The sequence below is a fragment of the Epinephelus moara genome, chromosome 4 (genome assembly GCF_006386435.1).
Source record: "Epinephelus moara isolate mb chromosome 4, YSFRI_EMoa_1.0, whole genome shotgun sequence".
Taxonomy (NCBI): Eukaryota; Metazoa; Chordata; class Actinopteri; order Perciformes; family Serranidae; genus Epinephelus; species Epinephelus moara.
In genome coordinates this window covers 10,270,327-10,287,065 of record NC_065509.1, presented here as the reverse complement: position 1 = coordinate 10,287,065, position 16,739 = coordinate 10,270,327, and the positions used below count along the sequence as shown (strand labels likewise).

The following is a 16,739-nucleotide window of genomic DNA, read 5'->3' as shown; positions in this document are numbered from 1 at the left end:
CTCTTCAAAATGACTCCCATTAACCCTTTCATCAAGTAAAATACCAGCTTTAGTATATATTTATGCCTGACGGTCACACTACTGTGGCTCTTGAGCTGTCCATCTCTGTCATGACAGGGAAAAAACTGCAGTGTCCATGGTAGGGTCCCAGTTGGCCACACACATGCTGTGCCATGAAGAAACACCACAGAAAGAGCACTTTGCACCAAAGATAGTGACAGCATTAAAAAAAACGAGGACCTTAAGGATTATCACTTTAACAGCAGAATAAAGAGATAGAGAAGAGCTGTTGGTCCTTACCAGGCGTGATTTCTATCACTGTGTCTTGTCTTTCCGGGGGGAAAAGAACCTTGGGAGGCTGAGTGGTCTGGAGAGCTATGAGAGAGAGGGAAAGAGATACAGGAGGAAGGTTCATTATCAGGAGGGTGTGAGAGTTTTGAACTAATGAGCTTTAGTCAGGTGGACATAAATCACCATATTATGGGCTCATCATTCACACATGATAAATCTAAAAATCTAAGAAAACAAAAAGGTAAAGGAGAAAATTCACTTTATTTGTCAATGCACACGTGTTTATCATGTCCATCAAGTATCAATATGTAACACTGGTTTAAACAGGGAAAAAAAGAAGAGACGTCCTTATTTTTGGAAGGAAAAGTTGGAACATTGAGTGTTTCATCCATTCACTGTTGCAATTTGCTGTATATCAAGTTTCAATCGAACCAAAATAAATTAAACCAACAGCTTTACTTAAATGTACCAGTATTTCTGTCAACTGGATAACAGCACCTGATGTGTTAGTACAAGGACAGATAGAGCTAGAGCAAAACCCAGACAGGCCAGAGAGTTGGAGAGTGACAAATAATAAGGTAAGTCTGAGATCTGAGTTAGCCTGAAAAACGGTTGCAATGTGGCTGTAGAGCTACACAGTACACCATTTTCTAAGGAAACCACCCAGGGAGAGTGCTGGCCTTTGCTCCACCAATTGATCACTGCCCTGCAGCATCACAAAGCCAAATATAAAGAGTCGCATCGACTCTCACACCTACAAGATGCCGCCTCAGCCATGGAGGCAGCTCAGTGCACAGCTTGTCTCACCTCATGATTTCTTTTTGTCTCTTTGCAGGTTGACTGCCTCACAGCCTTTCAACTCTGATGACCGGCAGACACTCTCTGCTTCCACCTGAAGCACCTCTCAATTTCAGCTGGCTAGATTCTGAACACCATTGCTCTCTGCTGTCCAACACTTTCCCCCCTCACCACCTCCAGGTTCCTAATAATCCTCTGACGTGTTTCAATGCTCCCATTCTTCTCTGAAGGCTGTGTCACAGCACATGAAATAACACTAAGATTAAGAGGTTGATTTCTGGTGTCTAGCAATTCCTAATGATCATGCAACGATCATCGTCATATACTGATGATTTAGCAAGAAACATGACGTGAATGAAGTTGTGAAGCTGACTAGTATTTCAGTACATACAGTACAGCTTCTGTAGATTCCACTAACTAATGAGAGGACACTGTCGAAGATTAAAGCTGACACCATGAATAAAAATTGGATTTTGACTTAAGGCAGGACAGCCATGCTAGTGGTGTGACTCTAGAGATGGCAATGACAGTCTGTGGGTCGGTTGGTCCACAGCTTTGGTCCAGCTTGAAATAGCTTAGCATCTACATGATGGCTTACCAATACATGTTGTACAGACATTCATGGTCCCCACAGGATGAATTCTAATGAGGTCAGCGATCTTCTGACTTTTCCTTGAGTGCTTGAAAAAAGATGAACGCCGCACACTCAGCTCCAAGTAAAAAAGGAATTTTATTTAGGACAACGTTTCGGCACAGGGCCTTTGTCAAGTCTTAACACACATGAGACACCAAAAGGAGTGGCTGATAAAGCCTTCTGTGAGCAATCAGCTCACCTGGTGTACACACCTGGTCTGCATTTGACACTAATCACCTGCATGTTTGACAGCAGAGAAGTGAATAAATCAGCTGATTGCAAAACTCACATCAGAGATCAAACATCACAATCCATATAAATACAATCCTATCAAAATATCCATTTCAGAGAAGAAAAAGGAAGTATGCAATACGAAACATTCTGCACAGGATCCCAATGGACACAAAAAACACAGATTATTCCAAAACAAACACAATATACAATATTTACAAAAAAGAAGAACAGATCAGCTGCACATCAACCTATAAAAAGGCATCATTAGCAATATAAGCTGTACCTGGTCTCTGTCACTAGAACTGACACTATTTATCTAGAGCAAAAAGTTATAGAAAACATTTCAAATCGTAATCAACATTCAGACCATTTGGTGCCAGAGTGTTCAAATAGTGTATGTAGTGCTACCACGCTGTTGACATTTGTGGTTTTGAGTATCTTGACAACTATTGAAGGGATTGCCAAGGAATTTAGTACAAACACTCATGTCGCTCTCAGGATGAATTGTAACAACTTTGGTGATCCCTTGATTTTTCTTCTAGCACAACTATAGGCTGAAGTGTTAATTTGTCAGATACTTTGGTTTACGACTAAATACCTGGAAATACTAATGACATTTCCACCTATCTCAGCTATATTTTGTTTAGAGCTAATTGGTGCTTTTTTCTCTCATTTCCAGTAGACAAAAGCTATGTACATGGCTCTGCATTTAACTAACTCTCTTTTTTCATGAGAGTGCCAGAAAACAGGGTTATTAAATAGTAGTAAGCAGCATGGAGCCCTGTGAAAATGCTACGTGGTTACTTCTTTTTTTTTTATTCTGTTACTTATTCAATTTTGCTCTCAAACTTGGTGCAGACAAATTCTGAATGATGTTCAAGTGCTGCTTGGACAGAGAGGGACTCTAACTTATGGTGGCGTGTCATTGCATAGTGCCGGAAAAGGTGTGAAAATTAGTGTGTCCAACCAGGTTTCAAATTTCATTGCTGCCAAATGGAGCTGGAGCCAGTAAATACCCATAACTACAGCATAATCATTTTTATTCGGTGTGAATGCAGATTGTAACCTTTCCCACCAAAGACAAAAGCCAGATGTTACTGGGTTTCTCGTCCAGTGGGAAAAGGGATTTAGCACGTTAGCATGCTAACATACAACACAAAGATTATGAAAAATGATTATGCACTGCTGCAACTGCAATGTTAGCATAATAATATTGACAGGGTTCTTGCACCATTTTAAAAGTAAAATTTAATGCTTTTTAAGACCTCAAAGAACATAATTTAAGACCCAAAAATAATATATAAATATCAATTTATTGACTTTATGCAGATAGTAACAGTACTGGTTATGTGCTCTTTTCAAGTCAGTCTATGGTCACCGTGGTCTTTGTGTGTGTGTGGCCTATAAATTTAATGGTAAATTTTGCAAATTAAACTAATGATTTTCTATAGGTTTACTAACTGGTAAAATCATATATTTTGTGCTAAAATACAACATATCTAATGTGTATTTACAACATAGCTTGATTCTGCATCTCTATTTACAGCTCATTAACCCTTACGTGAATGTTTAGTGTTGCTGTGGCAACAAGTGACAGACTACATTAGCAGCTAGATTTGCCCAACCGTCAACAACAACCCATAAAACCACAATTCGGCATATTTACACATAATAAACCACATCTACCAACAGTTACACCCCTTAAACTCTGAGCTAATGTGTTGTTACCTGTTAGATTGTCAAAGTGACCATAGACCTGTGACCTAAATATAGCACATAACCAGTCCTCTGCCGACTCTGCCCGGATTGGGAGCACTGAGCACCAGGGGAGTGTTGGTGTTTACACCACTAGTATAGGAGCTTTGGATCGCATTAACGTTGCTCAATTTTACACCATACTTAAGGGTCATTCTCACTGCCGCGATACGGAAATGTGGGACGGATTTGCGGAATATTTGCGCAGCGCTTTTCCGTGCTCAAACCATACACACAGGCGCGGTACGGACACGGTGCGAAATTTCGCGTTGTTAGGCCCGTTTCCACCGCAGGAACTTTGGGGTAATTTTACGGGGCCGGGGCCGTTGGTTGCGTGTCTCCACCGCAGGAACCACCCCCGAGGGACAGAGTTCCGGAACTTTTACGGGGGTTAAACAAGTCCCTGCCTCGGGGTAGGTACTCAGAACGGCCCCGAAAGACTCCTGGCTGGGGCTTGGGGATTACTTGGTGCTGATTGGATATACTCAAGGAGGGATGTGACGTCAACAGAAAGCAACAAAATAGCCGGCATTTTTAAAACTCAGCAGACGAAGATTAGCTCGTTCATATAGCTTTCGCCGCCATGTAAAAAAACTCACTCAATGGCCCGTGAAAAAATTATTCTTTCCAGCGGATATCTTAGTTACAACATGATTGAGCTAGCAAAGCAGTTTTGTGTTGCTATGTGTGGTATTTATTCAGTTTTGGGAAATCACGATGGGAGCTAACACCAGGACGTCATCTGTTAAAAGCCTCCCGTTGTCGGATACGACATGAAACTACTCCAGGCCAGTAACAAACCTCAGTGTTACTATATAAAGGTAAGTAAGTACAGTGTTTGCAGGTGCTTCTGCACCTTAAACTGTTTAATTACTCAAATTTTCAGTGTAACATACACTAAGTGTCCCACTGTCACAGTTTTTCTTTTCTTTTCTTTACTTTGCCACCTTGTACTTCAGCTTTCCCCCCCAATAACCCCGTCAATGCCTCTATCATTCCATCCCTCTCTCTGTATCTCTGATAAGACTGATAGTTTCATTTGCATTCTGAAGGGACCGCTGCACCCTTTTGAGATTAATGAGACAACCCTTCACCTAGACCTACTCCTCTCCTGTTCTGTCCTCTATTCCTACCCCGTACCTTTCCTTTCCTGTCCTTTCCTCTTTGCTTTGTCACTATGCCTTTAGTTAAGGCTGTATGTTGCAGTATGTGTTGTATTCTTAATCTTAAATTACATGATAGAACATACTGCATGACTTTTCATGGCTTTAAAGGGACAATTCACCCCAACATAAAATATACATATATTTCCTCTTACCAGTAGTGCTATTGATCAGTCTAGATTGTTTTGGTGTGAGTTGCAGAGTGCTGGAGATATTGGCCATAGAGATGTCTGCCTTCTCTTGAATATATTGGGACTAGATGGCACTCAGCTTGTGGTGCTCAAAGCGGGAAAAAAAAACATACAAACTCAACAGCAATGTCTCTTTTCAGAAATCATGTCCTGGTTACTGAAGATAATCCACAGACCTTGCTGTGAGCAGTATTATGTAAGAACTATTTTCTTTCTACCAAACTACATCCATATCTCTACAGCTGACATCTCTAACACTCAGCAGCTCAAATCAAAACAATGCAGGATTAGCACTACAGGTAAGAGGAAAATATGTTTCTTTTTGATGTTGGGTGAAATGTCCCCTTAAGCCGAGTTAAGTGTCAATGGTGTATTTGCCTGCACCTGGCTGGTATTCTGGGAACTTATTGTGAACTTGGCTGCGACAAAGTGAGAAGGAGACACAGTAGGAGCTACGTCAGTAGTGATTAAGTAGTGGTGCAGTGCGTCTTTCCTACATACATCCGTGTCTTTATTAAGTGACACCCCTAACAGATCCTGATGAAAAGTCTGCACTACTGTTTTGTGTTTATGTTTGGTCTTTTTGAATTATAAAAAGTCTCTCCAGGAAAAAATACATTTCTAACAATACATGCAATGCATTATTTTGTACCATTTGCACCTTGCTGTACACTTTCTCTAACTGTCTTGTAGTTACACTTAACACCAATGGCTGCAAAATACGCAAAAATCTGTCACAGCACCAGCTGCACCAACGCCATGTTCCATTAATTCACAAGGACAACTCTCTCTGAGAGAGAAGGAAAAGTATGGGTCTGTGATAACCTGAATAAGAATCTAAATATCAAAAGGTGTATGGTGAATAGATGGTAATTATGGGGTTGCTGTTTACTTTTAGCACACGGCTTTACAAAGACACACACACGAGCACGCATTTGAGATCTCTGAACTTGTTATAATGCTTGCTTGTCTTGAAAATGTCAGTATGCTGTTGATGTGAAAATATGTGTGCGTGTCTGTGTCTACATGCGTGTGGAGAAAGTGCCATTAGCTTAAAGGCACTGGCTGATTTCAACCAAGCAGCTCCAGGAAGTAATGATTCCCAGGAAGTAAACAGGAACCATATCAGCTCTGTTTAATACACTTTGTAGTTCTACTGTATCTGAGCAACTGTGAAGATAATGCAAAGCCCCAGCTTAATGTGAGAAAAGAAGTTTGCATGCAATGAGACAACAACATTGATTAGACAGCAACTTAAGCCCTTTTTAGATTGGAATAGTGCAAATTTGCAGGAAAGCCCAATCAGTCTTTTTTCAGCATTGGCAGTATAAAAACAAAATCGGGGAGTGTGGCATAATGCTGCCTACCTACATTTGTTTATACAGAATGCGCCTTTTTCGGGGCAATGGGGGCGTGAGCAAGTAACAAAACGTGTAGCTCAGCGTGTGACGTAACCAGTGACATGGGAGGGAAGCCGCGGCTGGTCAGTCCTTCGGCGATTCTCTCATAAGTTGGCTGTGTCTTAACCGTTCCTGTCATCTGACGGTTAATGGCCTCTTTGTTTGCGAGGACAAGGAGGGCGCGCAATTCCTTGTCTCCCCAGTTGCTCATCTTTACAGTGTCTGTCAGGTTTGTGTTTCCCTCTTGCTACTAGCTGCTCGCTAATTCCTGCTATCAGCTGTTTCCTGTTTATCCACCGCCAGTGGCTCGCATGTGCGGCGTCATCAACAACTCCTCCCACAAGTCTTCAACAGCCCCTCCCATTGCGGAAGGCCGCCTCGGTCTGTTTAAACTAAAAGGGTTCCGCCAATATGACTACCTTACGAGTAGAAGATTGGGCACCTTGGATCAACTCATCAATCAGTCTCTGTGTGTCTAAACGCTTGCAGCTTGCCGGCAAAATGGTCCAACATTCATGGAAAATCTGGCAGTGCAAAAGGGGCTATAGAGTCATTGTGTGGGTCATTGTAAATGAATGTTGTGCGACTGTGTGATGTTTTAAAGGATGCCTTAAAGAAGATCGGTGAAGGTGGAGGAAGAGAGGATTGAAGGCTGAAAAATGAAAAGCCAATGCCGGAGTGCCAAAAACTGCAGTGTCTTGAATGGCCACTGGAGCACCCATAGACCCCCATAGAACACCATGTTAAAGCCAAACTTAAGAGCAGGAATAAAAATTTTATATAGCCTGGTACAAAACTGTTTTGGTCTCTGGTACTAATTTCTCCATTCATGACAACTGTGCAGGGGTGAATTTTTATATATCTCACCTATAAAATTTGTATCAAGTATTAAAGTTATGCAAAATTGAGGGGTGTGGCTGCTTGGAGTGACAGGTATCTGCGAGTGTCAGTTTATCCTTGAGTCTAGGTGAAGGTTTGTGCCAAATTTGAAGAAATTCTGTCCAGGTGTTCTTAAGATATAGCATTTATGAGAATATGACAGGTGGAAACATAATGCTTCTGGCTGCAGTTGGCGCTGGTGTGGAGGCATAAAAATAACATTTACTGCCAGAGCACATCAGAGGTCACATGTGTATTATTTACATTTTGACAGTCAGGTGTAGCCACTGCCCACAATACATCCACTGTGTGTCAGTGCAAAGGGCAACTCAGACCTTTTGTGATCTCCATCCTAATTGTGTACACTGGCCAGATAAACTTATTACCAACACCACATTACAAAGACTCAAACTGCAGCTGTCTCAGTGCGATGCTGCTTCATATGCTCTTTGGGTTTTAGATGAGAATTGACCTTTTCCAGTTAGGTAGTGTGGTGCAGTCCAGCACATTAGGTCAGACAGAGCAATAATCACTAGACAGACCTTAGACAGAGTAGTCAAAGTTTGTTTTCCTGTTTATCTCCTACTGCAATCATTGCAGGGGATATAAATCTGGCATTTTCTTGAACTTAAAGGTTTGTGAGTTTGTGTGCATGTGTGTCATCAGATATGAACTTAAATGAGCGCCAGAAAGTTCAGAAAGTGTGAAAGTCACTTGAGTAACTTTTCTCTGATTTAAGAACACGTTGACGCTACAGTATCTGAATTTTCCTGATCTGATAATTTCAGCTCACCAGGTGCACCAAGTAGATTAAAACAAATACTGCCTTATTGCAGGCTTTATCTCCACAGATGGAATGAAAACAGTTTGTGTGTCAAACCAAATGTGACCTTTTTTACATTTACAGTTTGAGAGCTCATGACAGTAAGATTCACAACACAAGAAACTTTCCAAATGGAATGCAAGAGGACATTTGTTAACATTTAAAGCAATATTCACAATTTCATCATTTTGTCAGCATGATGTTAATTATTCCTGCTGTGTGGTCTATAATGTTTTGTGCAGTAAATAGACTGACCTCAGCATTTTCATTTTGACCTTTGCTGCTTCCTGCCCAGTGAAACTACCAAACACGCTCATCTGACCTCTGACACATTTGACTTTTTATTTTGTGACCATGGAGAGTTTTCAAACCTTATTTGAGATGCGTTTTGTAAAAGTAAAAACTCATATAGGCTACCATAGGCATTCAGGCGAGCAGATGTAAGTGCTGTTGCTCTTAATTCAGCCCAATCGCCAGAAGAAAATGTCAGCATTACAAGTTTCTGTGAACCACAAAATGTTACACTTGGACATTTCATACATATCATATCAACGTTTTAAAAGTGACGTAGTATTTCTGCTGACATTGTCAGGAGGTGGAGGGGATGGTGGATGGACCACTGTTCCATACAAGCAAAAGGGTTGTGGTTTAGCGATTCATTGCTGTGCTTCTAGCTGCTTTTTAGGTTTCAATCATGGGTGTTTTGTGGTGACCTGTTGGGGCAAAGGCTGTTTATCAAGTGGCCAAAATCCTGCAATAAGACACTGTGGAAGGAGGTCAACACTGATCTCTGCAACATCCTAGAAAGCATTAGATGCACCACCATGAAGAAGTTGGAGAAAATGGGGGATCTAATCTACGCCTACGCAGTGGAACGGTTCAGAGTTATCGAAGGCAAGCGATCTACTCCATCAATCCCCACTAAGTCCAGGAGGCAGAAGGAAATAGATTGTCTGGTCAAAGAGAGGAGCCAGCTCAAGAAGCAATGGAGGAAGGCCACAGAGGAGGAGAAGGAGGGCATAAACCTGCTGCAGGAGGAGACTCAGAGTAGACTTGTGACACTGAGGAGAGCTGAAAACCTTCTGAGAAAGCGCAGAAGGAAGGAGCAAACAAGAACATGCTTCTACAAAGATCCCTTCAAAATTGTAAAGTGTCTCTTCACAAAGGAGAAGAGTGGAAGTCTCTCAGTGTCAAAGGCAGACCTGGAGGAACATCTGAAAAAGTCCTGCACAGACAACCGACACCATGAAGAGGTTACACTCCCACCTAACATGCCACCAGTCAATCCACCAGAGCACCAACTAGACATCAGCCCACCCAGATGGAGTGAAGTAGAGAACACTGTGCATAGAGCAAGGGCCGCATCAGCTCCAGGTCCCAACGGAGTCCCATACAGGCTCTACAAAAATGCACCAGATGTCCTGCAATTCCTCTGGAAGCTGATGAAAGTGGTTTGGCAAAAGAAGGAGATACCAACGTCCTGGCGGAGAGCCGGAGGAATCCTAATCCTGAAGGAAAAGGACTCCACAGAAATCGTCCAATTCCGCCAGATCAATGTCTCCCTCGAAGACAAAGAGCAAGTAGATCAGCTCAGGAAGGACGTAGCCAGTGGCCTGGAGACAGAAGCATGCTTCCTGGCAAGCTGAAGCTCTGGTGCATGCAGTTCGGACTACTTCCACGCATCATGTGGCCACTAACCTTTTATGAAGTTCCGATCTCAAAGGTGGAAAAGCTCGAGAGACTGGTCAGCTTATATGCAAGGAAGTGGCTTGACCTTCCCAAGTGCCTCAGCAGTATTGGGCTCTATGGCAAGGGAATGTTAGACCTGCCCATTTCCAGTCTATCAGAGGAGTACAAGTGTACCAAAGTAAGACTGGAGATGATGCAACTGGATTTGAGTGATCCATTTGTAGCCCAAGCTGCCCCCATCCTGACTACCGGAAGGAAGTGGACTCCACTGGCTGCAACATAGCAGGCAAAGGCAGCACTAAAGCACAAGGACATTGTTGGCCGAGTGCAGCAGGGGAGGAGTGGTCTTGGTCTTGGGGACAGAACAATGCTCCATAACGCTACTAATGGTCTAGAGAGTGCCTTTAAAGAAAAACTTTTGAAAGAAGAGATGACATATTCTTTCTTTTTTAAATGAAAAGGTGAATTAATTAGCAACACATGCATCCTTTTGCTCCTACAGGCTTGGGTGGTCAGGTATGACCAGTAGCTTCTGATTCTAGCTATCTTTAGGTAGTAAGACACTGCCTCACTGACATCACTGTGTCAGTTTGCTGACTTTCAGACACTTGATGCGATGTATTAATGTATTGCAGATAAAACATAATTGTGTAAGCTGGCAACTCAATGTACAGTTGGGTACTTAAATGTATAACAGAGCAACCATACTTTTGATATGGACAATCCTATCTTAACTAGTAGTCAAATATTGTGGTGGAGTAAAAACTGCCAACTCAATTTCCCTTGAGAGATAGAGAAAAATAAAAGTAGCATGAAAATAATCAATTGAGGTACAAGAGCCTCAAAACTGTACTTAGAAGAATTTGAGTATTTTCGGCATTTTCAACTTGGACTAAACTACATTGTCAGCCTTTCTGTTCTCTAAAAACAACAGTGAAAAATGTGTATATTGTGCGCTGTTCAGTGTGAATAATCAGATATAATATATTCTGTATATCAAATTGATTTGACCTTTTAGGGAAATATGAAATGTCTGGCGGAGCAGAGAAGCGGGAGACATTTATGTTTAGACCTGATACATTTAGACTTGTATGTCATGCCCTATTCACAGTAAGACTCATTTATTCCTGTCAGAAACCACTCTAGCTTTTTTGGGTGGAAATCGGCCACTCTGATGGTAGAATCCTGAGGGAAATTAAACTAATTTCACTGGTTTGGTGCAAAGCGAATAGCCAGATGCTTCTCCTTAGGAATGCTCGGCAACAGTGTCCTATTAGTGAATCCTGAGTGAAGCTCTGATGTTAAACACATAAATAAACCAGTCATTTCTTCAACCAGCCAAAAAATCATTTAGTTGCTGTTTTCGCCCTCCTTGTATGTCTGTCACTTCTCTCTGTATCCCTCACATCTTTAATCTTTTCATCACTTTATCTCTTCTTTGCTTTCTAAATCTCCCTTTTCCCCATTTCAGTTGTTTTTTGTGCCTTTTTAAAAACGGAGAACCTTGAAAGCAGCAAAGCAGAATGATGTGTGCTAAAATATTTGAAAAAGCTGTGCCTGTTTAACATCTTACAAGTAATTTCCCACATCATAGTGTGCATGTGTGTGTGCATGTACATATCCTTTACATTTGTTTTTGTGTGTGGTTTTGTGAATGATTTGCTTCCTCTAAATGGATGGGTAGTTTACATGTCATTAAAAACTTTCACTTTCAGAGGTGTGTGTGTGTGTGTGTGTGTGTGTCTCTTTATGTGTGTGTACTTAGTGGGCCTGTGCATGTGCTGTGAGTTATGGAATGAATGCAAGAATGTACCCACAGATATGCAAACATGCTTGTGTGTGAACATGAGTGTGCTGTGCATACATGTATGTGCATATCCACGTGTCTGCATACATGTTTATATCCATGACACTGTGTGTGTGTGTGTGTGTTTGTATGTGAGAGTATACACGTGTCATGTACGCATGTTTATCTCCATGTTTCTGTCTGAGTGAGTGAGTCAGCTGAAGTGAGTTGTCTCCCTTTGTAAATGACGGGCGTATACGTCAGTAATGTTTTCGAGAGTTTGTTCAGTTAACTGCCTCACTCATTGCATAATGAGAACATGGATACACAGTCACTAATGTGTTTGTGTAGATAATCAGCTCTTGTGTGTCACTTTGAGTATGTAACACAAGTGGCAACCAGAAAACAGAGGACTTTAATGTTCCTCTCCACCTGATACAGCTGGGACAACCTGTAATCTGTGTAAAAATATTGTAGACTTCTTTGAACTCTACCTTTATTTGATCTCAACAACACACCTTTAAATGTTCGGGGTTGCATCTTGCACAGTTGTAACTAGGGCATTAACAGAAAAGTCGATTTGTCGACGTGTCGACGTCAGTGGCACAAGTCGACACCCCCCGGGAGGAGTCGACAAGTTGTGTGTTTTTTCCCTCTCTCTCTCTGTGTGCTTGTGTACAGAATGCAATCGCTGCCTTTGATTGGCTTACACTGATACTTTATCCTTGACTAAGTGAACATACTCGGGCGTACTATAAGCGGAGCACACTTCGCGAGGAATGTCTGCAGTCATTCGGGCTTTCATAGTCGAGCGCACTTCCGCGTTGTAGTTTCCTGTAAAAATGTCCGTGAAAAATCCCTGCAATGTGAAAAATACATGCCGAGCAGCCACTGGTGCGCGGAACGGAGTCCGCGCGGTCGTAAAATCTGAGCTTTGCGCCCACAGGGCTTGCGGACGTCTGCTTTGAGTCTACGCGGACCTCCACAGAGTCCGTTCCGCGTATGTTCTGCCCGAATATGTTCGGGCCTTCAGACACACATCACATGTGTGGAGATACTTCACTTTCCTCCGCCGTGTCAATGTCATGACGTCATCAAATGACTTGTCGACTCGACTTCGACTTTATTGACAGATAAGTCGACCTGAAAAAAATCAAAGTCGTTAATGCCCTAGTTGTAGCACTATTAGAGTTACAAAATCTGTCCATAGACAGACAGACAGACAGACAGACAGACATATAAACAGCTTGCAAAGTACTCAAACCCACTTCCATGGCAGTTCCAGCTACAATTGGTGTCACTAGGACCACATTATGCCATGATGACACACACAGACTCTTAATGTGAAAACAATACCAGCCATCAGAAGGTTGTCACAGCTGGTAAGAAAGCAAAGAAACAACCAGTTTAACTGAAAACATTTACTTCCAACATAGTCCCAAGACATTAGAGGACACAAGACAGAAAACAGATTTCTAAGTTCAAAACAGGATTGACTCAGTTTTACCCAGACGTACTGAATGCTTGTAGCAACTCTCTATTACATTCAAACTCATTACTGCGTTCTAAATCTCACTGACACCATTTCCAGATACCAGAATCATTGGTATACAACAAAAGCTTGCATTTCACAGAAGCTGGCATATCATTTATATGTACACAGGAAATAAAAGCTGCCCTAACACAGAGCCTTGTGGCACCCCACATGTAATATCTCTATAGATTTGGAAATAGCCCTTCAACATTACATAACAGACTTGAGTTCCTCCTATAAGAAGTAAACAACTTTACTCTGACTGTAACTTTGACACCAGTACTGAATGATTCACTGTGTCAAAGTGATTCTGCAAATTCAGCCTGATCATGCCAACCTAAACTGTGAGGACTGACCTTTCAGTAACAAAAAGTTGTCACTGGCCTAAAATGTGTTGTTTTGGAGCTTAAATGCCATGAATGCAATGCTGTTGTTGTCACTAGGGTGTTACAATTTTGGAACTCTTGTAGGTTAGGAAGAGTATTTTCATCAACTGTCACATCCATCATTTTCAAGCAAAACCAGCAAAATAAGCCCTACTCATATTTTTAAGGTAACCTATACTGTCATGAAACTGCAATAATTAATTGATGCCACATAGTGTGTGGCTTGAGAGTTACGCTTAGCAAACTTATGGTAAGCCCGGAGCTTGTTATCAGTTACTGTTATATACTAACATACTAGCATTGAGCTCTGGTGCCGACCAGTGGAGGAATGGACAACTTTAATTACTAGTTATTTTGTAGATTCCAGTTATTAATATAAAATAAAAATTGACTTATAAATCATGATGCCATATTACAGATTAAACTACTCAGCTGTATGTAATTAAAATGAGCTCCACCGTGATTATAATCCAATAATATATCATGTGAAATGTTTTATTCTGCATAATAAGTACTTTTACTTTTGGTACTTTGAGTATAATTTGATGCTAATATTTTTGGTGGCACAGTGGTGCAATGGTTATCATTGTCACCTCACAGCAAGAGGGTTCCTGGTTCAATCCCAGGAAAGAGCCCTTCTGTACAGAGTTTGCATGTTCTCCCTGTGTCAGTGTGGGTTTTCTGCGGGTACTCCGGCTTCCTCCCACAGTTCAAAGACATGCACGTTAGGTTAATTGGTGACTCTAACTTGGCTGTAGGTGTGAATGTGAGTGTGAATGTTGTCTGCCTCTATGTGTCAGCCCTGTGATAGTCTGGTGACCTGTCCAGGGTGTATCCCGCCTCTCGCCCGATGTCAGCTGGGATAGGATCCAGCCCCCCTGCGACCCAAAACAGAATAAGCGGGTATGGAAAATGAATGAATGAATAATATTTTGTACTTTTCCTTAAGTAACATTTTTAATGCAGGGCATTTACTTGAAACAGAGTATTTTTAAACACTGAAAATGCTACTTTTACTAAAAATCTGAGTACTTCTTTTACTGCTGGTGCCAACAACCTAAATACGGATAACTTTGATGCTTGTTATTATTGTTCAGAAAAAAAAGTCTAATCTTCTGAAACAATGGTGTACCCCTTTAATGCTATTACAAAGCAGACATAAACATCCTTCAATCATCCTTCCTCCTACAGCTACTTAGAAAATGTGAAGGGTGAATCATTCTGGACTGCGGGAAAAAAATAAAAAAATAAAAAAAAGCCTTGGAAAAACAGAAAGCTGAATCATAGCAGCGATGATGCAAGTCCAGCTTTATGGTAATGTCATTATGATGATCTGGTGTTGTGTGAAATATACATAGGCCTATTTCTGATGCAACAACAACTCCTTGGAGATAGCTAGAGCCCGAGGGTGGAACACACTGTGTAAAGCAAGTGTGTGTGAGATTGATGGACTTTAATGTGAGCCTGGTGCAAGTGCTGAGGTGGGGGAAACATTAAACCAAAGTACACCTCTCTCTTTTCACACACACACACACACACACACAGTTGTAGGCATTGTTGATCATTATCACTGATGCCATCTGCTCCGGAGCAATGCCACACTGGAGGGACACCCTGACAGAGGAAACGAGCGCTCTCCCTTAACTCTGCACATAGAGCTGAATGATTAAAGACATAAATTAAAAATGAAGGGCTCTGTAGGGAGGGGAGGAAGTTTGCAGTGGAAGAAGAACAACACTTGATGAGCTCGGATGTGACAGCTACCAGGTGAACAAATTTAACTGGCCTAAAATGTTTTGAGAGTTTGTAACATAGCAACATAATATCATATCGCAAGGTCTTATACACAGAATATCACCTGGTTATGTATTTGGTTTGTTAAAGGTGAGGTGTTTTAGCCGAAAATTAAAGTAGAAATCAAGTAGCGGGAGGATGCCAATGGTTGTTCTTGATGTCTTAATATTCTTTATATTATGAGAAAAGGGGGTAATTATGTGACTTATTTCCTTCCACTGGACAGTTTTGGAAACATTCCTGAGTCAAACTGCTATTAAAGCAGTGTGCTGAACTAATTTCTGTGTCTTGGTAGATTGCTGTCTTTGGTGTATCTTGAAGGTTAGAAAGTGAAGAGTGTTGCAGCTCAAAGAATTACTAATTAGTTCATAATTAGTTTATTAATTAGTTAATAATCTAGCTTCCCTCGGTAGATTTTTAAAATGGACAAAAAAGAATGGGACTACTCTACATGTCCAAGGATCTCTCTATTTGAGAGACTTCAAATGTAGTTTGTCTTTCATTTTCATCAACACATAAATTTTCATGCAACACCGTCACAAAGAAAAGCTTCTGCAACAGGATCATGAAACAAATTCTCACTGCTATAATCTAATTTCGTCTGACAGAAATGCACTTAATGCAAAAGGTGCAACCCAGACCTGCTGATGAGTCTCAATAGAGGATAATATGCTCTGCAGATGATCACAATGAAAAATCCATTTAGCTGTGACCCCAGAGATCTCTCTACAAGTCACCAGCTGAAATACCTCCACCGAGAGATGCAAAATGACACCAGCAAACATTGAGAGCAGAAAAAATAAATGACTTGAATGAAAAAGAACGAGGAAACCAAGATAAGATTAAGGAGTAGATATGATACAGTAGATACATACAGTGTGGACCAAATACATACCTAAGAAGTGCAACTGGTAGTGCTACCCAGTAGGCGATTTTGATGGGGCATCCCCTTTGTTAGCAAATGATCAAAATGCATCCCCCTTGTAAACCTGCCATCTCTTTCTCTATCAGTATTGTTTCTGTATGGCAAATATTAAGCAAAATACATCACTACCACTGACATGACTTTGAGAAAAAGGCATTCAAAGTTTGTAGTATGGGGACTGTACAGAAACGTGAAAGAGCTAATTTGCTTTCTATAGCCGGAGTGCATGCTGGACTCCAAGGGTTGTCCCGAGGGGAAAGATACACAGAAAAAAATTGGGGACACTTTCATTTTGCAGCCAGAAAGGTAACAAAAAACACAAGCATACCCAACAACATGGTGCAGACAGACAAGAAAATACAGTGGTGTGAAAAAGTGTTTGCCCCCTTCCTGATTTCTTACTTTTTTGCATGTTTTCAGCACTTAAATGTTTCAGATCATCAAACAAATTTAAACA

General features: G+C 41.3%; 1 protein-coding gene across 1 annotated transcript in view; it reads right to left on the bottom strand.

Annotated features, from left to right (window-relative positions):
- The window catches only part of LOC126388997 (X-linked interleukin-1 receptor accessory protein-like 2), a 542,632-nt gene that overhangs the window by 52,927 nt on the left and 472,966 nt on the right, over positions 1-16,739 (bottom strand). Inside the window, exon 7 of the mRNA XM_050042414.1 lies at positions 301-375. Within this exon, the coding sequence (XP_049898371.1) occupies positions 301-375 (75 nt within the window). The remainder of the gene's footprint in view (positions 1-300; positions 376-16,739) is intronic.